Source organism: Vipera berus (assembly GCF_964194415.1).
Source record: "Vipera berus genome assembly, chromosome: 11".
NCBI lineage: Eukaryota > Metazoa > Chordata > Lepidosauria > Squamata > Viperidae > Vipera > Vipera berus.
In genome coordinates this window covers 10,864,741-10,892,215 of record NC_138214.1, presented here as the reverse complement: position 1 = coordinate 10,892,215, position 27,475 = coordinate 10,864,741, and the positions used below count along the sequence as shown (strand labels likewise).

The 27,475-nt window shown below is 40.5% G+C and overlaps 1 protein-coding gene across 1 annotated transcript in view; it reads left to right on the top strand.

Annotated features, from left to right (window-relative positions):
• LOC308673052 (connector enhancer of kinase suppressor of ras 2-like) overlaps positions 1-27,475 on the top strand; it is a gene marked incomplete at its 5' end in the record, with an annotated part of 264,161 nt that overhangs the window by 86,136 nt on the left and 150,550 nt on the right. Inside the window, one exon of the mRNA XM_081336433.1 lies at positions 14,352-14,515. Coding sequence (XP_081192559.1) covers positions 14,352-14,515 — 164 coding nt within the window. The remainder of the gene's footprint in view (positions 1-14,351; positions 14,516-27,475) is intronic.

Genomic DNA, 27,475 nt, shown 5'->3' with positions numbered 1-27,475 from the left:
AATTCCCTTCACCAAAACCCCAGAAATAAATTTATTTATTTATTTATTTATTTATTTATTTATTTATTTATTTATTTATTTATTTATTTATTTATTTATTTATTTATTTATTTATTTTTGGGACTTATATGCCACCCTACCTCCCGAAGGACTCAGGGCGGCTAACAACAATAAAAACAACAATACAAAAGTTAAAAGAAATTAAATAAACAGCCCCAATAAATAAGTTAAACTAAACAATTAAAAATTAAAGAACATTCTAAAAGAACTGTCCCAATCAAGTCCAGCCACAAGCAAACCCAGGTTAATCCACAGAGCAATGGCCCAATAGTCCACAAGGCACTTGAAAGTTGCTCAAACAAAATAACTTCACCAGACAGAATTTAAGTCCACCAGGCAAAACTTAAATCCCCACACAACAGGTGGGCAAAAAGCCACGGAGTGACTTCTGACTTCCTTCTGGCTTCTCTATTGAGTGTTCTTGTAGGAAGCTAGAAGGGTACGTTGAAAATCCCTTCCCCTTCCCTTCCCTGGTTGCCTTTGTGCTGCTGCCTGAGAAAGGGAATAAGGGTTTGCAAGAATGGCTGGGAAACTGTCACAGAATGTTGAAAATGACCGCAGCAGCAGCTAGTAGCACTGAAGCAGCCACAACCTGCCCAAATTTCATTCCCTCATAGGAGTTACAAATCCCAGATTTTGGACACATTCTGCAAGTTAATCCATTTGAGGCACCTTGGTTCAAAAATGGTTGCTTTATGATATACAAATTAAAGGTCATGATAGTGAGAGTTTTAGTAGTACATAGATTTTGTTTCATGGAATGACTGTATTGGTGCTGCTTTGGTTTAAGAGAATTTGTGTCATTTGTGACCTTTCATATGAAGCATCCTATTGCAATGTTGAACAATGGTTTAGAGACAGCATCTGTGTTCCAGGCAGATAACACAAGAAAGTTTTTCCTCTGCAGCATAGACCCCCCACCACCAGCTCTCTCCTAGCTGTACCAAAACCTTCTCTTGTGGTTTCTTTTCATAATTCTCTCATCTTCTGAGTCTCTTGTTTCAGAGGAACTAAACCTGGAACCTTTTTTTCTTCCATTGTTGCAATGGATGCCATTTATAAAAATGGCACAACGGAAACTCCTACAGGACTGTGGTAAAGGTGTGCCAAGAGACTTAGTCCTCTTCAAATTATGCATACTACATTTCCATACTACACAAGATTATGAGGATGCATGTTTTTAATTTAAAATAAAATCCGCATTGTTATTTGCCTTGGGCAGGAGAAAAGAGTTGTCCTTTTTAAGGTCCCTTTGTGTTCCTTTTGCTACTTCTGTTGCTGCTTTGATCATTCCTGTTACTTTTCTTGCTACGGTTACTTTTAATTCTGCCTTTTCTTTTGCTTCTGTTTGTCCCTCTTCTCTTTCTTCTCCTCTTTTCTTCTCCTTAAATTAGCCCTTTTATTCAAACGATTCTCAAACAAGCTTTGCAACATTTTACAATAAATATTCCCTCACCTCTCCAGATTCAGCCATCCTTAACTGTCTACAGAGTCAGCTTTCAGTCTATAGCTGGGCTCTCTTGAGACTCTGTTCTTTTCCTACAGTGGGCTCAGACAGTGTGTCTTCATTCAGCTGAAATGTCTTATTGCTTGGTATCACATGATATTCAGAATGCAGAATAACAGAGGACTTTGGAGGAGGAGGAGGAGGAGGAGGAGGAGGAGGAGGAGGAGGAGGAGGAGGAGGAGGAGGAGGAGGAGACTGTACATCATTCTGGACAAATGGCTGTCCAATCACTTCTTAAGAACCTTCAGTGGTGGATCTCCCACAACTTCTGGAGGCAATTCTGAGTAACTATTTTCACTGAGAGGAAATTTCTCTTTAATTCTAGTTGGCTCTCACTTCGATAAGCTTCTATCTATTTGAACAGCCCTCTCTCAACAGAGGGGCAGGGATATGACACCAACAATCTCCTGTCTGCAGCACACATCTTTCAGCAGCTCCAAGAAGGTTTCACACCCTGGTTTGCACTCTGGTTCAGGTGATCCTGGAGGTACAGGTAAACTCCAGAAGTGACCTCAGCAACTCTCAGAGACATGCAGCCAACCTTCAGAGTGCTGACAGCCGGCATGACTGCGAAGAACATAAATCCTGCCCATCCCCACTGTTCAGTCAGAACTGAAGAACCTGCTTGGATGAAAAATGAAATGTCTTCAAGGAAAAAAGAAACATAGCAAGTCCATTTGCCTTTTGGAAAAAAAACACAGTTGGAACAACCATGATCGGGATGACTGAGACTCTCCATGGACGTTTTCCTCCATTACTTCTTGTCTTGCCCTCAGGTGCTTTGAAAAAATAGGTTCTCTGTGACATCCCTTCAAATATTGGAAGACTGCTATCATGTCACCTCTAGTCCTTCTCTTCGTTAGACTGAGCTGCCCCAATTCTGGCAACCATTCATCGTATGCTTTAGCCTCCAGTCCCCTAATCATCTTTGCATCATTTTGCTCGCATTTTTTTTATAAACATGAATTCCAGGTGACACATGGAGTAGGTGAGCTTCGTACCTTGTTTTATTGTGGCTGTCAGTTGCAAGGGCAGTTTTCAGTGGGGAATCAGAGACTTCTCTGCAATTTAAGAGAAAACTGTGTTTTGTCTTTAGGGCAGATGCTGCTTTGGTTCTTGTGCGCAGCTTTCCTTAAATTTATGTCTCCAACTATCCCTGCACCAGTAACTGTAGCAGATGTCACCTCCCTTGGCTGTACTCTTATACGAATCCCTAGTCTGCTCTGCTCTTAGCACAAAACAGGGGCGCCGTCTTGAAAGGAAGATGAAAAAAGCTCTTTCTTCAGAACTATTGTTTTATTCATATGCAAGTGTATGCCACTTTTATCAAAAATGTGCCCTTATCCAAGAAGCAGCAGAGTAATAACACATCAAAATGCTAGGTCCTATATATATACATTATATATATATACATTATATATATATATATATATATATATATATATATATATATATATATATATATATATATATATATATATATATATATATATATATATATATATATATATATATATATATATATATATATATATATATATATATACATTATATATATATATATATATATATATATATATATATATATATATATATTTATATATATACATATATACTATATATATACATATATACATACATTATATATACATATATACATATACACATACACATACACATACACACACACACACACACACACACATATTTATATCTGCAGAGCTTTAGTGCCTAAGCATAAAGCTGGAAATCCATTTTCAAGAAAAAGCCCTGGTAGCGCAGTGGTTAGAATGCAGTATTGCAGGCAAACTCTGCCCACAGCCTGGAGTTCGATCCTCATCGGCTCAAGGTTGACTCAGCCTTCCATCCTTCTGAGGTCGGTAAAACGAGGACCCGGATTGTTGGGGACAACATGCTGACAATCTAAATAGTCCGGAGAGTGCCGTAAAGTGCTATGGGGCAGTATATAAGTCTTCAAGGCTATTGCTATTGATATTTTATATGCGCCCAATGAGAGACTTACCAGAGCAGGTCCCAGGTCTGATCAATCAAAGGTTTGGGGGATATTTGAGTACTGACTGAGGCTTCCAGGAATCACAGCCCTGATTAATGTACTTTTTGCTACTAAAGTAGCATTCGAGCAATAGCCAAAGTCTGAACTGAAAAACATTCAGGAGAAAAGTTAAATTTCTCATGAAGCTTAGAGAGACATGATGAAGTAAGCAAATTTGTTTTCTGAATCAAGTAATTGGGGTGTGCAATGACATCACCATTAGTTCCCATCAGCTATTAAAACCATTTTTCTAGTTCATGCGCTTAATTTTCCTACCTGTTGCCCAGCTAATGGAAATCAATATTAATGGTAATGTGCTAAGAAAGCATTGCTGATTACACCATTGGCCCATCCCCTTTTCTCCTTCTTTGCTTCCCTCCCATCTAGAGGGATGTTGAAGGTTTTAAATGTGGAGGTTTTTTTTCCCCTTTTCTGGAACAAAATTTGCTTTAAAAGCAGGAGATTAGTCTCTTTTTGCTTCTAGTTTCCTTGTTATTCAGCTTGTGATTAATTTGTTTAATTCTCAGCAGCATCAGGAGACACATGGCAAGTGGAAGGGAAGGGTGGAAAATAGTTAGGTTTGGGTTTTTTCCCCAGCCACCCATTGGTGATATTCAGCGTATCCTGACACTTACCTTGTTGCCAAATTCAATAGAAAACAATTAACTCTGATCTGAAGCTTGACATAAGAGGCTAAATAATTCACCAGCTTGAACAAATATTGTCATAAGTGCCTGTGATTGGATGTCCAGGCTACAATATGCAGTGTTCTATTAATCATTGCTGGTGGTTTGTTCAGCTGAGTTCAAAATTGTGTTGCGTCATGGCTTAAGGAGAGGTGGGAATACCATGACCTGGGTTTTGCTGATCTGAAGAAAAGACCTCGAGCAGCAAAAAATAATGAATATTTCATGTTGCAACAGGGAGTTGTAGGCTTTGAATGCCCAATTTTTATTTTTTGTAAAAGTAAACGTTAACTAGCAAAGTCATTCTTCAAGTAACCAAGAGTTTAAAAGGATTTTTTTGTGAATTTTAAAAGCTCTCTTCCACATTCTGGGAGGGTGGCTGATACTGGAGGAAAGAGAGGAATTAAAAAAAAAAAGCCTGGGTGGATTTGAGCAGTGGGCTGAAATGAATAGGATGACATTGAATGGGAAAAATATAAAATTCTGCAACTGTATAGGAAGCATATAAATGTAAAGGTTCCCCCGCACATGCGTGCTAGTCGTTTCCAACTCTAGGGGCCGGTGCTCATCTCCGTTTCAAAGCCGAAGAGCCAGCGCTTGTCCGAGGACGTCTCCGTGGTCATGTGGCCGGCATGACTAGATGCCAAAGGTGCACAGAACGCTGTTACCTTCCCACTGTAGTGGTCCCTATTTTTCTACTTGCATTTTTTTTACGTGCTTTCGAACTGCTAGGTTGGCAGAAGCTGGGACGAGTAACAGGCGCTCACTCTGCTACGCAGCACTCGGGATTCGACCCGCCAAACTGCATATAAGGAAGCATATAAGGCACAACAAATGTGATGGGGAAGACCTTGCTTGGCAACCTTACATATGAAAGGAATCTGGATGTCCTTGTCAGTCACAAGTTAAATGTGAGAAGTGGTAGTAGTACCACACACAGGTGTTAAACAAGTACCGGTAAATGCAAATGTTATCTTAATTTGAGTTCAGATCATGTCCCACATGGTCAAACTGATTTGAAGAACTCTATTTAATTCTGGGTACCAGAATTAAAAAAAGATGGAGGACAACCTTGAAGCATCTTCCCGGAGGTACGGTTAGAAGCCTGAATCCTAGAAAAATCTTATAAATAAGAACATTAATACATTTTAGGAGTCTTCCTTCCAAATCAAGACAAAGCAAACTTTTTATAACTAGAGAGGTTTGGTCTTATAGGACAGAATGATACAATAGGAAAAAAAATAATTGTTTTTGTGATGGGAGAAGAAAGCATAGATCCTTTCACTGTTCCAATTCTATCCAAATCTTCCTATATCCCTTCTCACCTTCCAACGTTCCACTCTCTAGATGGGCTTATGGCTGAACAGAGAGATCCCTAAATTTTGAGGATTATGGCTGAACAGAGAGATCCCTAAATTTTCTTCAATTTGACAAATGTTGGTTTTCTTTGCTTTCTTTTTATAAAATAAGAGAGTAAGTTTGTGAACCCCATGGGCAAACTGGGGTGTTCCTTGTTTAGGACCATGCTTTATGACCCAGCTACACATAAAAAAACACACCCAAACTCAGAGCTCTAATGGCATCTTTGTGGTAACGATTTTGACTTACTTTTTTAACCCTGCCCTAAGGGATGCGCCCAGCCAAAAGCTTCAGTGGGGACATTTGCCTGGATTAATGATTGAGTGGGTTAAGCAGTTTGTGGGTTAAGTGGCCAGTGTCAGAGCCTGACACTCAGAACAATGTGATACCCATAATTTAAATGGCAGCATTCCTTGCAAAAAGCCAGCTATGATTTTGCAATTGAAATAATTGTGCAAGTGTAATTTGCTTAATTAACTGAAAGAAGACTAACTGATATCTGATGTTCTAAAGGGAGAAAGGAACTTTTAATAATACTAAGAAATTATTAAGCAGGATACATTTCTTCTGGAATAGATGGGTGGGTGGATGGATGGATGGATGGATGGATAGATAGATAGATAGATAGATAGATAGATAGATAGATAGATAGATAGATAGATAGATAGATAGATAGATAGATAGATAGATAGATAGGATAAGATGATAAGATAAGATAAGATAAGATAAGATAAGATAAGATAAGATAAGATAAGATAAGATAAGATAAGATAAGATAAGATAAGATAAGATAATGAGGATGGATGGGTGGATGGATGGATGGGTGGATGAATAGAAGATATATAGACAGTGATATAGACAGAGATGGACAGACCGTGTGGTGTTTATACTGTATATTCTAATCTATTTATCAAAGTCTGGGGACTATTTTATAATAATGACAGAATGTATTTATGACACTTATGTGCTTTTTAATGAAACAAGCAGCAGGTTTTGGAAGCCCTTTATGAGGGCTTATGAAAGCATGCTTTGTACAGCTAGTTCTATTTGAAACAGGACACAGGTAATGGCTACTTGAGTGCACTTTTCATCAGTGTCTTGCATTTTCACAAATTCATCCCTTTTTTTTGCCTTTTCAGGCTGGAACATCCTGTTTGGAGTTTTTAGTGCATTTTGCAGAAAAACCTGTTAATTGTTAATGAGTTTTGAGTCTGGGGAGAAGAACCTCATCCTTCCCACAGAGGGAAGAGTAGATGTTTTTCATTGTTGCTTTTTTTTTGGTATTCTAAATGAAGAAACTGCTGATATTTCAGCACAGCAAATTGCCCTGGATGACGTTTTTCCAGCAAATTTGGAAAGGAGGGAGGGAGGGAGGGAGGGAGGGAGGGAGGAAGGAAGGAAGGAAGGAAGGAAGGAAGGAAGGAAGGAAGGAAGGAAGGAAAGAAAGAAAGAAAGAAAGAAAGAAAAGAGGCAAGGGAGGAAGACTATACAATAGTCTCCAGGGCTGACTTAATACAATAATCTCAATCTGGTTCCTGGGTTAACTCATTTTCTGAGTTTGCACAACACTACACCATGAAAAACTAACCAGCGTTAACAGTAATTAACCTTGGCATCCTGTATAAATGCCAGGTCTTCATTTAACCTGCTTACACATACTATGTGGAGATAATCTAAGACATTTTCTGTATTTCTTTGGAATGCCTGACACCAAAACTGTAACCTCTTCTATGCATAGTAGATGTTTTACAGAGACCTCTACCTTTCTCTAATCTCCAGATGTTCCCAGAAAGGTTAGCGGGATGGCAGAAAGGGTGAATGTTTTTAAATTTGTCCTAGGCTGAATTAACAGAGGGATGAAATCAAGGTCATGTGAAGTGTTAATACTACTTTATAATGCCTTGGTAAGACCACGGTTGGAATATTGCATCCAGTTTTGGTTGGTATAAAAAAGATGTTGAGCCTCTAGAAAGAGTGCAAAGAAGAGCAACAAAGATAATAAGGGAACTGGAGATTAAAATATAGGAAGAACGGTTGCAGGAACTGGGTATGTCTACTTTATTGAAAAGAAGGACTAAGGATGACATGATAGTACTGTTCCAATATGTGAGGGGGTGCCGCAAAGAAGAGGGGGTCAACCTATTCTCCAAAGCACCTGAAGGCAGGACAAGAAGCAATGGATGGAAACTAATCAAGGAGAAAAGCAACCTAGAACTAAGGAGAAACTTCCCAACAGTGAGAACAATTAACCAGTGGAACAGCTGGCCTTCAGACGTTGTGGGTGTTCCATCACTGGAGGCTTTTAAGGAGAGAGTGGACAGCTACTTGTCTGAAATGGTAAAGGATCTCCTGCTTGAGCAGGGGGCTGGACTAGAAGATCTCTAAGGTCCCTTCCAACTCTGTTATTATTCTAGTCCAGTCTAGTCTACTCTAGTCTAGTCTAGTCTAATGGCAATTATTATTCTTTTTATTTGACATTGTTTTACCAATTTCCCCCCCCACACACACACACACACACCATTGTGGAGGTGCTTAGTCATTCTGGAGTTAGGCAGTCTAGAACTTTGTTGAAGGAACAAATAAAAAATGGGGGCAAATATCAGAGAAAATGTGTTCCAAGCTACACAGGGATTGGGCTTCTCCTTTTCCTTATTCAGTCCATAGAAAAGGAAGACTGTGCATCCTGTATGCCATGATATTTGCGAACAGAGGGTAGAGTCGACAATCAGTGAGCAAGACCTGGCTTTATGCATGGTTGATGCTGAATGACTTGGACCGCTTCTCATTCTTTCCTGAATTTTCCCTGTAAGATCTGCACATTTTTTGAAGGTACATTTCAGCTAGGGTTTGTCAGAAAACGTAGGAGATTATGGACCTGCCAAAACAGTGGTGGGATAATTGTTAGGTTTGCGTAGGGCGCAGTGCATTGGCAGACCTGCAATAGGCTTTTTAGTTCTCAGCCTATATCATTACTCACTCAGGAGGCTTTTGCATGAGCCAAAGAAAACATTTAAAAAAAAAAAAGAGGAGAGGATGCGCAACCAAGTGTCAATGGAATCCTATAGAAGGAAAGCACCCCATAGACAGCAATATGCCTGTTCCTGAATCTATTGCAACTGCGAGAGATGGCTTGGGGCAACTAGAGGTACAGAGAAAATCCATCTTCACAAACAAATCTGTGGGAAAACACAACCATAGTGGATATCTGTGTTTTCTCCATTTTTTAAATATCTATTGGCATTTCTAAGTTAAAGGTCTTCCCAATTCAGGTGTCTTCCAGATACTGTATGTTGAAGGTATGTTGCCTAGATGTCTTAGACAGCAGTGTCCAAGCAAATTGTACTAAGATGGGGAAGGGTGTGGCAACTGACTTACTTCTGTGTTGTACAAATGGCCCTAAAGAAAAGTAGCAGCATCATTATAAAGCACGGGGATGGTCAACCAGTGATCCTCAGGCTGTGGGTTGCCTCCAGATCCTATCTTTGTGGTCTACAGAGGCATCTCTGACATTGACAAATCGATTACATACTTTCCTATCCTTCAGAGATAGCACACACACACACAAAAACCCTATAGTATAAATCCCAAAGAGATATATCAGAATTAAAAACAAGAACCTTGCCCATGGGTATGATCCACACCCGTTGTGCCGCCCTCAGCTCTTTCCCCCTAATATTATGTGCATCTTTGGCCATCGGTGGTGGCCTGTCACCGACCTAGTTATAGACTCACACTTCAGCCAACCCCAGAACCAGTCCAGCTTCATGAGTCCAAGATCTACCCAATATCCCCAATATGAGAACTGAAGAAGCTTCTTGGCTGAGAAATGAAATTTTTTCAAGGGGAACAAAACCCAAGAAAGTCTAGATGGGTTGTCAGGACTTGGAGATGCTAATGCCAGGACTTGGAGTGTTAATAGCCAGACAAGATATTTCTGCCATTATGCTAAGAAGGCTGGATGTTGTTGATGATGGTGGTGGTGGTGATGATGATGATAGAATTTCCCTTCAATCTATACCCAAAGGGAAAGTGCTAATTGTTTCCACACTGGACTTTCCAGTATGGACCTTTGGGACAATCATGACCTGAATGATTGAGACTCTCCCTAGACCAATATTCCCAGCTTTATTTTTCTATAACTCTTAGTATTTCTGAGAATCTTCAAAGTCTCTGAAAATATAAGGCACTGCATCCTCACTGCAGACAGATTCATCCTGAGCACTGTTCCGTGCATTCTATTGTCTGACTGCTCCCCCCCCCTCATATAATGTGACCGCGAAGTTTTCCAACAGTGACTCTTTCTGTTCCTTCTATTGTCAGCTGCCATACTGTTTGAGCCATTAAGTAGCTGTCTTCCCAAAAAAATACCCCAGGGAGCCATAAACGAGCAGCCTTAGTCATAAAACCCACCAATTTTGCTTTTCATAATAGACGTCTCTGGCATAAAGGCATATTTAGATCAAACAGGTACACATAATTTCCTGATCAGGCATGGCACACTAGCAAGATGAGTGCTCAGAAAGGGACTTGGGGAAAATTCCTTCTGAACACTTTAGCACAGAACCACTGTGGTGTTTTGTTTTTTTAAAAAAAATCTCTTTTCACCCACGTTGTCTTTTCTGTCTCCTACTGATAGCACGTCTAGCATGATTTATCAAGCGTTCTATGAGAGTTTTTATAGACCTGATGGCTTCTAATGCTACGTTAAAGCTGAGTGGTTAACATTTAGAGAGATGCCATTCTAAAAAGTATTAGTTTATGTATATCTGTTTGTAGATAATGAGATAGGAGAAGAAGGAGGGGGAGGGGGAGGGGGGAGGGGGAGGAGGAAGAGATAGATAGATAGATAGATAGATAGATAGATAGATAGATAGATAGATAGATAGATAGATAGATAGATAGATAGATAGATGATAGATAGATAGATAGATGATAGATAGATAGATAGATAGATGATAGATAGATAGATAGATGATAGATAGATAGATAGATAGATAGATAGATAGATAGATAGATAGATAGATAGATAGATAGATAGATAGATAGATAGATAGATAGATAGATAGATAGATAATTTATTCAATTTTTATCCTGCCCAACTCACTATTCAAAGCAATTCTGGGTGGCTTACAATGCAGTAAAATATAAATATAAAATTTAGTACAAATATAAACACCAATTAAAATTCAACAGTTAAATACAGTACAGGCTAAAACAAAACAACCTAAGGACTTGAGTACAGTGGTGATGGTGCCTTTTCTGGATGGATGGATGGATGGATGGATGGATGGATGGATGGAGAGACAGACAGACAGCAACATTTCAAGTAAGATTTGACTCCTATATCAAGACTTCTTGGCAACTTTTTTGGCAGTGGTTTGCTCTTGGCTTCTTCCTGGCGCCAAATCACATAGCAAGATGGGACTAGAATTCAGAATCTTTCCATTTTTAGTCCAGTGCTTTTAATTTGTGCACCAAATTGGTTCTAACATAACTTACAAAGATCAATGCGAGCGGTTGATGGAAGGCAAAGGAAGAGTTTTATTTCTCTTTGCTTTCTACACTTCTGATCATTTTTAGTAATGCAAGATACATAGTAAGAGATTTTGGTGATGATATCCTAGATTTATTTTCTTCCATAAAGCCGACAAAGTGGCCGTCTTTATTACACAGCTCAAATCGGATGGTCATAAAAGAGAAGAAAAGGTAATTATCAATCTGATCCTGAAACTGTCTAGCCAGGAATCTTTCCCTCAACTTTCCCTAGAGTGTGTCATGAGGTAAAATAGCTAAAGATATTTTGTTTACAATCAGTCAAAACAACCAACTACAAACCAATAAAGAAGGAAGATATTGTTGGGAGCGTGTTTCTTTTTGTAGGATTTCTAGAAGGCGCTCATAAAAGATCATTGGAGAAATAAATTGATATTTTTCCTCAAAGCTTTCTCAACGTCAGTCTCCCACCGCTGTCATATAACAAGCCTGAACACAGCAAAAATGTAGGTCACAAATGTAGCCCAAAATGCAGGCTAAAAAATAAAGCTGATTAGTATTTGCCAACCTGGTTAAGTAGAACAGTTGTAGCACATTGTTGTGTGCTTTCCTTATCAATTGCTACTGAAGAAGGAAACTAGGATCTAAATTCTGTCACATGTTAACGGTCATATCCTGGTTTGTACCACCTGCTAAAATAACATCTTTGTACCATCAAGATGTTGAACCAATTTCATAGCCTCGTCTAGCACATGGACAACCTCAACCTTTGGGTATGACTTATGGGTATAGACATAGCAATAGCACCTAGACTTATACACCACCATGTGATGCTTTACAGCACTCTCTGGGCAGTTTACAAACTCAGCCTATTGCCCCCCCCAAAAAAAAAAATCTGGGCCCTCATTTTACTGATCTCAGAAGGATGGAAGGCTGAGTCAACCTTGAGCCAGTCAGAATCAAACTCCAGACCTTGGGAAGAGTTAGCCTGCATTCTAACCATTGCACCACCACAGCTTCACGGTATCATTTATATAATAAATTCAATATGAACAAAACTGCCCTTTGTACCCCCACAACCCACATTTCACATAGGAAGTGCATATTAGCCTCAAAGAAGAAGTACAGGTATGCCTTGTTTAGCAACTGTTCAAGACTACAATGGCACTGAAAAAAGTGACTTATAATCAGTGCTCATATTTACAACCATTGCAGAATTCCCAAATGACCAAAATTCAGGCATTTTAGCAACTGGCATGTATTTACGACGGTTGCAGCATCCTGGGGATTGTGTGATCGCCATTTGCAACCTTCCCCACTGGCTTCCATCAAGCAAAGTGAATGGCAGGTGCTAGACCTCCTTAAGGCCAGCCTGACTGACTTAATAACTGTAGTGATTCATTTAACAACCATGGCAAAAAAAGTTGTAAAATTGGGCATGGCTCACTGTCAAGGATGAAACTACATGCCTCTGTGTTTCAACTTGTCTTTAGATTGAGGAGGTGGGGGAGAGGTGTTACTTTCAAGTGGGTTAAATGGAGAAACGAAACTTCTTTGATTCAGCTGAAGACAGTGGGAGCCTGAAGCCTTGTCAAGGTCACCAGAACAGGTGTGGATTTAAAGCAGACAGTTCCCATAACAAAATGGACTTATTGATATGGATTAAGTAATAGGGACCATTATGGTGGGAAGGTAGCAGCGTTCCGTGTGCCTTTGGCGTCTAGTCATGCCAGCCACATGACCTCAGAGACGTCCTTGGACAAGCGCTGGCTCTTCGGCTTTGAAACGGAGATGAGCACCGGCCCCTAGAGTCGGAATCGACTAGCACGCATGTGCGGGGGAACCTTTACCTTTACCTTTACTTAAGTAAGATGTTGGGGGTTTGGCTGAGAAAACGATTGTCTAAGTCTGTGAATTGGTGTGGGAACTTCAGAGTTAGTTTTGCTTCAACATAACCAAGCAGTGTATTCAATAAGCAGTAAGAGTTTCAAAAAAAAGAATTAATCTGGAGTTTTATTTGGATTTTCCAGCTGGATGTTGACATTCACTTAACAACGGCCTAGCTTAGCAACAGGCTCTGGACCCAAGAGTGTTCATAAGATGAGAACTACTTGTACACCTCAGTATAGATGTGTGCATTTCAAGGCATTCCCATGCTCTAAAAAGATGCATCCATATCCCAGTTAATTTATTCGTTCACACATAAAAATGTAAATTTCTAGGCCAGCCAACTCCCAACAACTCTAAACAGCTTACAATTTACAAAAAAAAATTCCAAAGGAATCTTGAATGGCCCAAAACAACATATAACCCAAAACAAAACAAAATAAAACAAAGGCCCAAGCCCCACCTCACAGGGGATCAGCCTTCATTCATCCCCAATGCTTGGAATAATAGCTTCATGTCAATACAGGTAGTCCTCGACTTACAACACTTCACTTAGTGACCGTTCAAAGTTACAACAGCTCTGAAAAAGTGACTTCTGACCATTTTTCACACCTACGAACTTTGCAGCATCTCCATGGTCATGTGATTTACATTCAGATGCTTGACCACTGGCTCACATTGATGACGGTTGCAGTGTCCCCGGGGGTCACATGATCCCCTTTTGCAACCTTCTGACAAGCAAAGTCAATGGGGGAAGCCAGATTCACTTAACAACCAGGTTGCTAACTTAACAGTTTAAGCGATTCACTTAACAAACATGGCAAGAAAAGTCATAAAACGGGGCAAAACTCACTTAACAAATTCCTCACCTTAGCAACGTCAATTTTGCGCTCAGTTGTGGTTGTAAGTTGAGGACTACCTGTATTTAAAAAAAAATAAAAAAATATATATCTAATGTTGAATAATTTTAATATTAAACTTCAATAGTTCCCCGAACATCAGGGTGTGAGCCATCTGGAGGTCTGGAGCTAAGTTTGCACCCAAAGAACAACAGATTCCTCAACAGTCTCAGCTTTGGGCTACAGTTCTTCACTTCAGATGAGGGCAGCCTAAAAGCCTGCAAGTAAATAAAAATAATCCTCTTTGCTGCTTTTTTTTTAAGAATCTGCTGTTCTCACTTATCCAGATAAAAATCTTCTGGTTGAAAGGTTGGACATTTTCTAGCTCCAGCTGAGTTGTGGTAAAGCTACTGAGAACTGATCTTCTATTGCTAACTGAAGCTCCTATTGTCACTGTCTTCAATTAGGTCTTGACGATTGCCTGCAACAGTACATTAAAAACTTTGAGAGAGAAAAGATCAATGGGGAACAGCTGTTGCACATCACTCACCAGGAGCTGGAAGAATTGGGAGTCACTCGGATTGGCCATCAAGAGCTGATTCTAGAAGCTGTTGATCTTCTCTGTGCATTGGTAAGTGGGTCCCTTTCCTTAGATCTTTGCTCTGCTTTGATCTTGGCAGCTTTATCCCAAAAGGGGAGGGAAGGTTGAGTTTACCAGACAGAGAAAAGGGGGAAAGTTCCATAAAACCTCACGAAGGAAGGCAAATATATGTGTCTCAAGATAAAGTTGCAGAACACAAAGATAAGATGATTAAATACTACAGAGACAATTTAGGTAAAGGTAAAGGTTCCCCCGCACATGCATGCTCGTCATTTCCAACTCTAGGGGCCGGTGCTCATCTCCATTTCAAAGCCGAAGAGCCGGCGCTTGTCCGAGGACGTCTCCGTGGTCATGTGGCCGGCATGACTAGACGCCAAAGGGACATGGAACGCTGTTACCTTCCCACCGTAGTGGTCCCTATTTTTCTACTTGCATTTTTACGTGATTTCGAACTGCTAGGTTGGCAGAAGCTGGGAAGAGTAACAGGCACTCACTCTGTTACAGAGACATTTTACAGCCCAGTAAGTGGCAAATGATGCTCGGAGAGGCATAAAATTTAGCAACTCTCCAGATTACATCAAGATGAAGATTATCTAATAGATCATACAGACAGAAGTCTGGCTCTCTGGCTGTAATTCTCTGAAGAATAGGATAAATTCTTCACCCACCAATATTGATAAAAGGCACAAAAAGAGTTTATTTGACTCAAAGAGTTCCTCAGCACTTGTCACACAAGGGCACAGAGATCGCAAAAGACACAGCTGATGCAATTGTCCCAGTGGTAAGATTCAGCCAGTTTGCACCAGTTCGGCAGAAGCGGTAGCTAATGTTTTGTTGCCCAGGCCCAGAACAGACTTCCGGAAGCGGCATCCACACAGAGAACCAGTTGTTCACATATTTGAATCCCACCACTGAATTGTCCCACTAGCACTGCAGAGGGCAGAACATCAAGTCTTGCCAGAGTGAGAACATTTTTATTTAAACCTTTTGTACATGTATTGATTGGTACATGTTCCATTGAACTGGGTTTTGTGTTTTTTTTAATTGATTTGCTTGACATTTTACGTGCCTTTGGGTAAATGAGTTTTTTTTAAATGCTCCTCTGCGATACTTTGATGTTATTGCTGTTTAGTATATTTTAGCATTTAGCATTTTTGTGATTGATAAGGATTGCCTCCAAATTCTGTAGTCCATAGGTGAGAAGGTGGGGTATTTATCAGGACCCTAAGAATCAAAAAAGACACGTAGGGTTATCTCTGAGTAGTCCCTTTAGTGTTCCTCACCTACAGACAGAAATCTTGCCAAACTAAAGCAACTATTTGCATCAGTGTAGATCTGGGAATCACTAGGGCAGGGGTAGGCAACCTTGGCTCTTTTACGACTCGTGGACTTCAGCTCCCAGAATTCCTGAGCCAGCATGGCTCAGCTTGGAAACTTCTCCCTTTCCCCTCAGCATGGCTGGTTCAGGAATTCTGGGAGTTGAAGTCCACAAGTCATAAAAGAGCCAAGCTTGCCTACCCCTGCAATTAGGGAGAAGCTGTATTAACTCTCTTCCTCCCAGCCAAGAACGTTGGTACACATTCCGTTGAACTACATTATGGGTGTGTTTTTAATGGATTTTCTTGACATTTTATGTCCCTTTGGGTAAACCGTTTTTTTAAAAAAAAACACTCTTCTGCTCTATTTTGTATGTTATTGCTGTTTGTTATGACTTGCCTTCAGAAGTTGTGGGTGCTCCAACACTGGAGGTTTTTAAGAAGAGATTGGACAATCATTTGTTTAAAATGGTGTAGGGTTTCCTATTTGAGCAGGGGATTGGCCTAGAAGACCTCCAAGGTCCCTTCCAACTCTGTTATTCTGTTATATTTTAGTATTTATTTCCATGCTTGATCAGTGTTGCCCCCAATTTTAGTAATCCATAGGCTGGAAAATGGGGTATTGTCAAGACTCCAAGAATCAAGAATGACACACGGAGTTACTTCTGAGTAGTTCCTTTATTGTTCCTCACCTACAGACAGAAATCTTGCCAAACTAAAGCAACTATTTGCATCACTATAGATATATTCTGGGCACTTATTAGAGAGGATTCGTTTTAATTCTCTTCCTCCCAAGCAACCTACCGTATCTAAATTTCACTTTCTCATTGCCCTCTGGAGTGAAGCCACTTCCTTCTGGGAATCCAGACTACATTCCACCACAGATATACGTGTAACGAATAATTTAAGCTCTCCTCTGAAAAGCAAACTTATCAGTTGGGGAAACTAACTTGGAATACTGTGGTTAGGAACGCCAACTGAAGACTGATGATCACAATTGAAACAGTTGTGCTTCCACAAAACAGAAAGGTACATTGTTATCAAAGATAGCGTGATCCGCTCCATTTTTTTTCCTAGACAATTTCACCATTTGTTCTTTGAAATAACAGCTCCTAGGTTGTAGACACCATGATGATGGTACATTTCTTTTCTATTCTCAGTGAGGCACTCAATACCACGTAGCTAAATTCTGAACAGCAGCGTTCAGACCTTAACATGAAATAACTCTCCATTATATTCCTATAAAATTGGCATATTTTTGCCCGATGTGAAACCTTTGCATAGTGCAGTCTTTGTTTTCTCTTTGGCCTGTGCTGAATAATGCTGGCTTTCTGTCAGTAAAATATGTGCTTCAGGTTTTATCAAAAAGAGCATAGCCCAGTCAAGTTCTTTTGAAGACATCTTCTCTCTCCTTACAGAGCTGTTTGCAAAGACTTGAAATCCTCGCAAAATAATCTTTTGCTTGTAAACGTGAAAAGGCTGCCCTTCAAAGGCTCTTTTGCTCTCTTCTCACTCAAGCTTTCCTTCAGAAGAGGCATTGTGTAGGTGCGTTTGGGTACGCGTCAAATAGAAAGATCTTTAGAAAACGTTCTGGCTTATGAAAGAGAATGCACAATATGTCAAGAAATGTAGACGTGAGCAGAGCAACACGAGCCAGGTGTGCAGACAGCAGCTCTTAAAACTAATTGTATGAATGCGAATGGAAGTTATGTTTTGCAAGAGCCTTGGTGGAGCAGTGGGCTAATGCCTCCCTAAGTAACACCAGCTGCCTGCAATTAGTGCAGGTTCGAGTCCCACCAGGCTCAAGGTTGACTCAGCCTTCCATCCTTCCGAGGTAGGTAAAATGAGGACCCAGATTGTTGGGGGCAATTAAGCTGACTTTGTAATAATGCCACTTGGGGGGGCGAAAGCCCTAATAAGCAGGCATATACATAGAATGAAGGCTACTGCTAAGCTTGTAAGCCGCCCTGAGTCTTCGGAGAAGGGCGGGATATAAATGGAATTAAAATAAAAAATAAAAAATCCCACCAGGCTCAAGGTTGACTCAGCCTTCCATCCTTCCGAGGTAGGTAAAATGAGGACCCAGATTGTTGGGGGCAATAACCTGACTTTGTAATAATGCCGCTTGGGGGGGGGGGCAAAAGCCCTAATAAGCAGGCATATACATAGAATGAAGGCTATTGCTAAGCACATTGATTTGTGCTTCTTAGATTGTAAGCCGTCCTGAGTCTTCGGAGAAGGGCGGGATATAAATGGGATTAAAAAAAAATTCTTCGTTAGTCTCATTTGATTCTTTTGTGGTTTGTTTGTTTGTCTACTTGGAAAAGGGGATCCAAAAACCTTTTTGAAAAGTAATGAGAGTTTTCACCTTTTAGTCTGTTTATACCGTAAGTCTTTACTCCTGGGAGGAAAAAAAAATGCAGAAATTATTCATGGGCTGAAGTTCACAAGATGTAAATGGTTTGCAAAAAGAATAATCTTTCCATTTTTAAAAAAAAAAAATAATAATCAGTGAATTAAATTAAAACATTTGGGGACTTACGCCACCTGAGGGAGCATTGCATTCTTTTATTAGCCAATACAGGTAGTCCTCAACTTATGTCCACAAATGAGCCCAGAATTTATGTTGCTAAGTGAGAAATTTGTTAAGTGAGCTTTGTTAAGTGAATCTTTGCTTGTCAGAAAGTCATAAAAGGGGATCACATGACCCTGGGACACTTCAACCGTCATAAATATGAGTCAGTTGCCAAGGTTCCAAACTTTGATCACGTAACCATCACAATGCTGCAGTGTTTACAAGAATAAAAAATGGCCGTCAGTCACTTTTTCCAGTGCCACTGTAACTTCAAACAGTCACTGAACGGTTGTAAACTGAGGACTACCATATTCTCGGAGGATTTGGCTTCATCTCTTCTGGTTTCTAAGCCATGATGTAAGACAGGGTGACGACGTATGTAAGCCCAGCCAAGGTTGAAGAATCCAGCTGGCTACAAAGTCAGAATCCAATCACTTTGGCCACATCCCCAGGACATTTTAATCCTTCTGAGGTTTGGTTTTGTTGTGTTTTGTTTTTTGATGGATTCCCTAAAGCATCTTTGAAACTGAGAACCTGCCATCCTGTCTCTGTGCGACATGCTGAAACTTTGAAATGCCATTGGAATAAATTTGAGATTCCACTCATGGTAACAGCATCATCCATTTTCCCGTTCTTCCATGTGTATTTATGAGCCCAAAGAACAATTTGGCAGATCTTTTTGAACAATTGCTTTTTCCAGATGACTTTGACCTTGTAGCTCCCACTGAGGTTGAGGGTTCTCTAGGCGTGAGCTAATGATATCTAATGATATCTCACTGGCTTCTCTCTTTTTAAACTCTTGACAGTTGGCATTTTAGGGGCCAACACTGTATCATGGCCTGCCTTCTGGTGAACCGGACGCTAGTTTTACCAGACATCTAGACTATAAACTCACTAACACGACCTAGTCATTTCTTTGTGACATAAGGTAAAGGTAAAGGTAAAGGTTCCCCCGCACATGCGTGCTAGTCGTTTCCGACTCTAGGGGCTGGTGCTCATCTCCGTTTCATAGCCGAAGAGCCAGCGCTTGTCCGAGGACGTCTCCGTGGTCATGTGGCTGGCATGACTAGACGCCAAAGGCGCACGGAACGCTGTTACCTTCCCACCGTAGTGGTCCCTATTTTTCTACTTGCATTTTTACATGCGTTCGAACTGCTAGGTTGGCAGAAGCTGGGACGAGTAACAGGCGCTCACTCTGTTACGCGGCACTCGGAATTCGACCCGCCAAACTGCCGACCTTCTGATCGACAAGCTCAGCGTCCTAACCCACTGAGCCACCGCGTCCCTTCTTTGTGACATACTGGAAGATAATTTACAGCTTTTGTTTTACATCATCTCAAGAACTTGACTTTAGATATTGATCTGCAATGTGCTGTGCTTGTAAAGACATAGTAAATAACAGCACTATCGCTGGGGTTGCCATTCATGCAATCAGGATTAATACTAACATTGTTACTTGTCACTAATTTGTACCGGCATAAGGACAAGCGAATGTCATATGCTGTAAAGGATATCCCAGACCAGGGGTAGGGCACATTGCATCCAGCTTTGGTTACCACGATATAAAAAAGACGTTGAGATTCAAGAAAGAGTACAGAGAAGAGCAACAAAGATGATTAGGGGACTGGAGGTTAAAACATATGAAAAACGGTTGCAGGAATTGGGTATGTCTCGTTTAATGAAAAGAAGGACTAGGGTTGACATGATAGCAGTCTTCCAATCTTTGAGGGGCTACCACAGAGAAGAGGGAGTCAAGCTATTCTCCGAAGCACTTGAAGGCAGGACAAGCAGCAAAGGATGAAAACTAATCAAGGAGAGAGCCAACTTGGAACTAAGGAGAAATTTTCTGTCAGTGAGAACGATCAACCAGTGGAATGGCTTGCCTTCAGAAGTTCTGGGTGCTCCATCACTGGAGGGTTTCAAGAAGAGACTGGGCAGCCACTTGTCTGGAATGGTATAGAGTTTCCTGCTGGAGCAAGGGGTTGGGCTAGAAGACCCCCAAGGTCCCTTCCAGTGCTGTTCTTCTGTGGAAAGATTCAGCTCCGTCCTAAGGGCTGAACAAGAAATAACAGATAGAAGTTATTAAAGACATCCAACCTAGAATTAAGGAGAAATTTCTTGTCAGTGAGAGCAATTAATCAGAGGAGTGGCTTGCCTGCAGAACTTGGAGGTGGTTCATCACTGGAGGTTTTTAAGAAGAGATTGGATGGTCATTTTTCTCCTGCTTGAGCAGGGGGCTGGACTAGTCATGCCCAATGCTCTTATTCTCCTAATTCTCTTTGTTTTAACAAAGAGACCACCCAGGACCTCCATAATAGATGCATCTTGCAGAGCTGCATTGAGTCAAACTTATTTTTTCCCCTGCTGGTCAATAGTTTCCTGCTGCCCTTACTGGCAGGAAGCCAAATGGTCTGATCACTTCTTTTTAGCTGATCGCTTGGCTGTCATGTCAGGGCACGGGACCACGGCGGGGCTGCTGCAACCTTCCTGTGAAAAATGGTAGCAAGTCACTTTTGTCTGTGCCGTTGTCACTTTGAAGGGTCACTAAACGAACTGCTGTAAGTCAAGGCGTGCCTCGACCTACACATGCCCCAATCTGGCTGCCATTGCAAATCATCCAGGCATATTTTAATACGTCCTAATATGATTGCAGTGCATAACGCCATTTCCCTCCAAACCAAAACCTCCAAAGCATATTATGAAGGTTTATCCCTCCAACACGCAAGAGAGGCTGGATTGTTCGCTGAGCCTCTCATTTTCCTACGTAGGAGCTTAAGGAGGTAGAAATGGGGTTGTTGTGTTTTTTTTGTTTGTTTGTTTGTTTTGTTTCCATGAGATACAGAAACGCAAGTTTGGGATTTGAGCAGAAATGTGAACATTACGTTTCCAACTTCCTTAGTATCTGTTCCCCCCCCTCTCCAAACTTGGTTTTTTTGTTTTTTTTGTTTGTTTTTTAAAAAGTATTATTAAAGCCCAGGAGACCCACGCTTTATAATCACAACATACTCATTTCCTAATTCGGTGCTCCATCCAAAGAGGCTGGCAATTAATTATTAAAGCAATCTTGTTTGCAAAATCTGGAGGTATGGCCTCCTGCCTTTAACAAACTCTTAGCAGGATCTCTTTCTTTGCATTGACATGCATGTCTGGCTTTTCCTCAGATTGCTAAAGGATACAAATTGCAAGCACTGGCAAGTTCTCGGTGGGTTAATTATCATAATTTAAATTATGCATATAGCATTGTCTACATAAATGGCTCTTTAAAATTAAGAAGTGAGTTGGTAGGGAAAAGGGAATTCTCTTTCTCTGGAAATTTTCTGCAGTGTTTTGTTCCTCTACAAGCAGGGGGTTGGCTGGACCCACTCCTTTCTTTTTCTGAAGAGCATGCTACTCTATTCTGCCAAAATGTGTTGTGTGTATGCGTGTACCATGCTGCTTGAAAATATATATATATATTAATTGATTTTAATATAGGGACAAAAATAATAATAAAAGAACTGAGCTTCAATGTTGTTGTTAGCTGCGAAGTCGTGTCCGACCCATCGCGACCCTATGGACAACATTCCTCCAGGCCTTCCTGTCCTCTACCATCTTCTGGAGTCCATTGAAGCTCACGCCTACTGCTTTAGTGACTCCATCCAGCCACCTCATTCTCTGTCATCCCCTTCTTCTTCTCTTGCCCTCAACCTTTCCCAGCATTAGGCTCTTCTCCAGTGAGTCCTTCTTTCTCATTAGGTGGAGCTTCAATAGAGAGAGCAAAATGTCTGTGGAGATTCCCAGTCATTCAGGTCATGGTTGTCCCAAAGGTGTTTTTTTTAAAAGGGCAAATGAACGTCCTTTGTTTTTCCTTGAAGATGTTTTGCTTGGGCCAAGCTTGAAGACCCCTGCTCTTACTTCTTCTGGTGAAGCCATTCCATTTCTAGAAGACCCTCTGGAATCCAAGAAGATGGGGTTGGATGGGGGAAGTGCAGTTTTTGGATTTTAAAAAAAGGCTCATAGCATAACGCTCAGTTTAACCTGTTGACTGTTTTTTAAAATATGTTTTTATACATATATTATGATGAGATGTTGGGATGGTTTGATTATTAGATAGATATCTCCTCATCTGAAATATTTGTTTATACACTTTTCTCGTTAAATAAGAATGAGAAAACCTATAATTATTTCTAGACCCATTATGTAAGGGGAGAGGAATTTATTGGGTTTTTAAAAATTTTCATATATAGAGAGGGGGGTGGGAGGGGTCATTTTTTTTCCACTCTTTGTGCACATTTTTTTTTGTTCTTGTTGGATGTATGTTTTGTCTGCTTTGCATTTCTGCCACATGTGGTATATACTCAATAGATGCTCACCTGAGAAGTCCCTCTGAATTCAGCTGGGCTTGCCTCTGAGTAAACAGGCTTTCAGCATCCCAGTTTCTAGACTTGGCTGTCCATTTTTTTCTGAGCTAAAGTAGATGAAATTCTAGGGTGATTAAATCTAATGTAATCTTTGGTACTTCATCATAGTGCTGTTTATTGGCTGACATGAAGCTTGATTACTGTCCACTGGTGCATGTCCTAATTAATTTAGTGAGTCCACAATGCCAGATGTGTCCTGACTCATATTCAACCTGGAGTTACAATATTGGTGCGGGTTAGTTATCTTTTATTCTTTCTTAGTGGCCTTTATTTTCTGCTCGCAGAAGGAGATAGACACTGCGGGAGCAGCATACATAATTAAGATGAATAACAACAACAAATTCTTACCAGCCCTCTTCCGCATTCTTAAAAGATCTTTAGCTGGTTACATCTCATGACTATGGCCCTATGCAACAAAATATCATTGACTGAGAACTGGGGGGGAAGGGACACACCTGTGAAAGGCAGCGTGGTATCATAATGAAAATATTGGACTAGGTCTGAATAGACCTAGATTCAAACCCCAAATTTGGCAGGAGGTTCACTAGGCAACAAGTTGTCCAGTAACCTCACAGGAGAACCACACAAGGTTGGAACCCACATATGTAGGTGTGTGTACATATGTGTGTGCTGGCAAAGAAATAGATGGGGGTGATGATTTTATTCATTCAGTCATGTCCAACTCTTTGCAATTCTATACCAGGTCTTCTGATCTTGCACTTCTTCTTTGAGTTGTTCTATGCTCTGGCGGGGGTCAGCTTTCATGGTGTCCACCCACCGTGTTCTTTGGCAGCCTGGTTTTCTTTTACCACTAAGTGTTTCAAGCATCATTAATCCTATTGGGCTAATACCACTGCAGAAATATTCCAAGTGCTGCGTACAATCTCCCTATGTTCTGTCTACATCCCTTGAATACACAGGAGACCACCAACAATCTGTCTAGGTGTGCGGAAATGGAGAAGAACGTATGGCAGTGGTTTGGGAGGGAGGCATCACTGTGTCTTGAGATGAACAGGAATGGACACAGTTTGCACTACGGCTAAAGGAGGAATCATCTCTCCAACTTGGATTTCACTTCTCAAAGTTGCCCCAGGCTGAGTAATTACCCTGCCTTCTTTTTCTTATCTCTCTCTCCTTCTCCTTTTCATTCAGTTTGATGAGACAGAATTGGCCCTTGAAATGTCTTTCAGAGGAGAAGAGAATTTTGGGGAAATGCTCACCGTTGCAATATGGTGTATGTTGACAGAAGAGGTGGCAGCCCGTCATGCGTAAATGCTCTGTCTTTCATTACACATCTTTCCAGCAGCCCGTGATGCTTCTGAATTCTCCACTTTTTTCTTTCTTTTTTTTAAAAAAAATCCCCAGGTAACTTCAAGATGATCTTTTCTGATGGACCTTTTCAGTAAGGTTGCTATGTCTAGGGATCATCCTGCTCTTAAGTAACAGCTGGAGGGTTTCTCTTTCCCTCTGGAACAATTGAGAGAAAAGACCCGCCAATTTCTTCCAATTGGTGGAGAATTTCAAAAGGCTCTTTGGCCCCATCTCTCTCCTCAAATAAGAAAACATCTCTTTCCAAATTTGATAGATTTTGGAAGATGAAAAGAATCAGTGGTGGGTGTTTTTTTTTCTTTTCTGGACCACACTTCTTGAAGCTTGCTGTTATTTAAACTGGTTAAAGAAAAAAAGATTCTACTTCTTTTGAAAAAGTAAATCTTTTTACACAGCAATTCCACGAGGCCAGCAGAGCAATCTCAGAGGCACAGAACGCAGTTCAAGAGGGCCACCGATAAGCCAACGAGTTGACTCGTTGAGATGATGCCTTCCCTTCTTTACCCTGCTCTCAGCTTACTCAAATGTGTGTATGGGGGTATATATCCCTTTCCCAACCATTTTTTTTGTTGTCGTTCTGTTTAAACTAATGTTAGTGTTAAGCATTATCTTTTCCACTATGGAAAATTTACTGCATACAGACGGGAGGCAGAACAACTTGAGCAGCTGGAACAATTTGGAGCCAAGCACTCGTAAAACTCTAAAGACGATAGTAGATTTTCTGTTGTCTCATACAATATTAGACAACACAGTATCAACAGTAGAGAACCTCACGTTTTCTGGGTTCTACAATCTCCCAGGACTTGAAATGGACACCTAACATTGGAACCATCGTTTAAAAGGCAGAACAAAGAATGTTCTTCCTGCATTAACTCAGAAAGCTCAGATTGCCCAAGGATCTGCTGATACAGTTCTACAGAGGAATTATTGAGTCTGTCATTTTTGTACCTCAATAACTGGTTTGGCACAGCATCCAAACAGGATAGGTACAGTCTTCAATAGATAGTTAGGACTGCAGAAAAAAAACACTTGCAACCAGCCCACCTTCCATTGAGGATCTGTGGTTCTGCACAAGCCAGAAAGAGAGCTGAGAAAATATCTACAGACTCCTCACATCCTGGACATAGGATGTTTTAGTTTCTCCCATCAGGATACTGCTATAGAGCATTGCATGCCAAAATAACATAGACACAAAGATGCCATCACTCTGCTAAACCCCCAACTCCCACAGCACTGTCTTATGCCTAAAGATATTTACCCATGTAGTAGGCTGTATTGCTGTTATCCTTGTCATCTTCTCACCTTTCTCCTCTCCTCATCTTTCTCACCTTCTCATCTTTCCTACTCCCTTCTCCTATTGGTATCTTATGATTTATCACTTGTTGTTTGTATCTTACTACTTTGTTGTTTGTATGTACGTATGCTGAGAGTTTCTGCACCAGAGACAAATTCATTGTGTGTCCAATCACACTTGGCCAATAAATAATTCTATTCTATTCTATTCTATTCTATTCTATTCTATTCTATTCTATTCTATTCTATTCTATTCTATTCTATTCTATTCTATTCTATTCTATTCTATTCTATTCTATTCTATTCTATTCTATTATTCTATTCTATTCTATTCTATTCTATTCTATTCTATTCTATTCTATTCTATTCTATTCTATTCTATTCTATTCTATTCTATTCTATTCTATTCTATTCTATTCTATTCTTCTGTTCTGTTCTGTTCTGTTCTGTTCTGTTCTGTCCTGTCCTATCCTATCCTATCCTATCCTATGCTATTCTATCCTATCGGATCTATCCTATCCTGTCCTATCCTGTCCTGCCAATGACAAGGAAGTCCTAGGCCAAAATATTCTTCCCCTATTGCAGAGTTATGTCAAAGGAATAAGAAGAATTTGGATCCAGTGATTCCAAAATCTCTTTTGAACCATCCCATAATGGTCATTTTCCATGTTTGGAAATCCACTGTCCTGGAAACAGAGGAGGAAGACAACTGATATGCCTTTCCATCACTTTAAAGGAAGACCTTTATAAAATGTTGCTGTGTCATATACTAAAGGCCACCATCCCCTATTAACCTCACAGGAAGTAAATCATCATTAAATTCATTAAGCTAGACATGGTAAAATTGCATCTTCACACACTCCCTGATGTTTAGCCTTGTCATATTCTAGACTTGGGAAGAAGGGACGCGGTGGCTCAGTGGGTCAGGACGCTGAGCTTGTCGATCAGAAGGTTGGCAGTTTGGCGGGTCAAATCCCAAGTGCCGCATAACAGAGTGAGTGCCTGTTACTCATCCCAGCTTCTGCCAACCTAGCAGTTCGAAAGCATGTAAAATTGCAAGTAGAAAAATAGGGACCACTACGGTGGGAAGGTAACAGCATTCCGTGCGCCTTTGGCGTCTAGTCATGCCGGCCACATGACCACGAAGACATCCTCGGACAAGCGCTGGCTCTTCGGCTTTGAAACGGAGATGAGCACTGGCCCCTAGAGTCGGAAACGACTAGCACGCATGTGTGGGGGAACCTTTACATTTACCTTTACCTAGATTTGGGAACTGAAATAATTGGATGGTTGAGTTTCCTACCATCTTCTGGATGGATGTGAGCAATCAAGAATATCTTGTTTCCTTTAAGCCTGATGAATGTTACTTTCTGAAAGAACTTTTATTTCCCTTTTGTATGGAAATGTGGGTTGTGGTATTTAGAAGGTAATCTGATGCACATCGTGCTTTGAAGTAAGTTTCTCTAATCATCCTGGAAAAGAAGCAACTTCAATTAATTTACATATTTAGATTAACTAAGTAGGAGTCCTAATGAACTGGGTAATAAATTCAGTATTCCAGATGTTAAGCTAAGCACTAGGAAATGGCATTCCATCTTCATTTGGAAAGGGAAAAAAAGTATCTTCTAAGATAGCTCTGGATAAATCACCTGGAAACAACTTTTTTAAAAAAATAATAAATGAAACTTACTTTTAAAAAATTATCTAAGGGAATGTATATATCAATAATAATAATAATGGTGATGATGATGATGATGATGTTGGAAGGGACCTTTGAGGTCATCTAGTCCAACACCCTGCTCAGGCAGGAAGCACTATACCATTTCAGGCAAATCGCTGTCCAGTCTCTTCTTAAAAACCTCCAGTGTTGGAGCATTCACCACTTCTGGAAGCAGGTTGTTCCACTGGTTAATTGTTCTAACTGTCAGGAAGTTTCTCCTTAGTTCTAGGTTGCTTCTCTCCTTGACTAGTTTCCACCCGTTGCTTCTTGTCCTGCTTTCAGGTGCTTTGGAGAATAGCTTGACTCCCTCTTCTTTGTGGCAGCCCCTGAGATATTGGAACACTGCTATCATGTCAC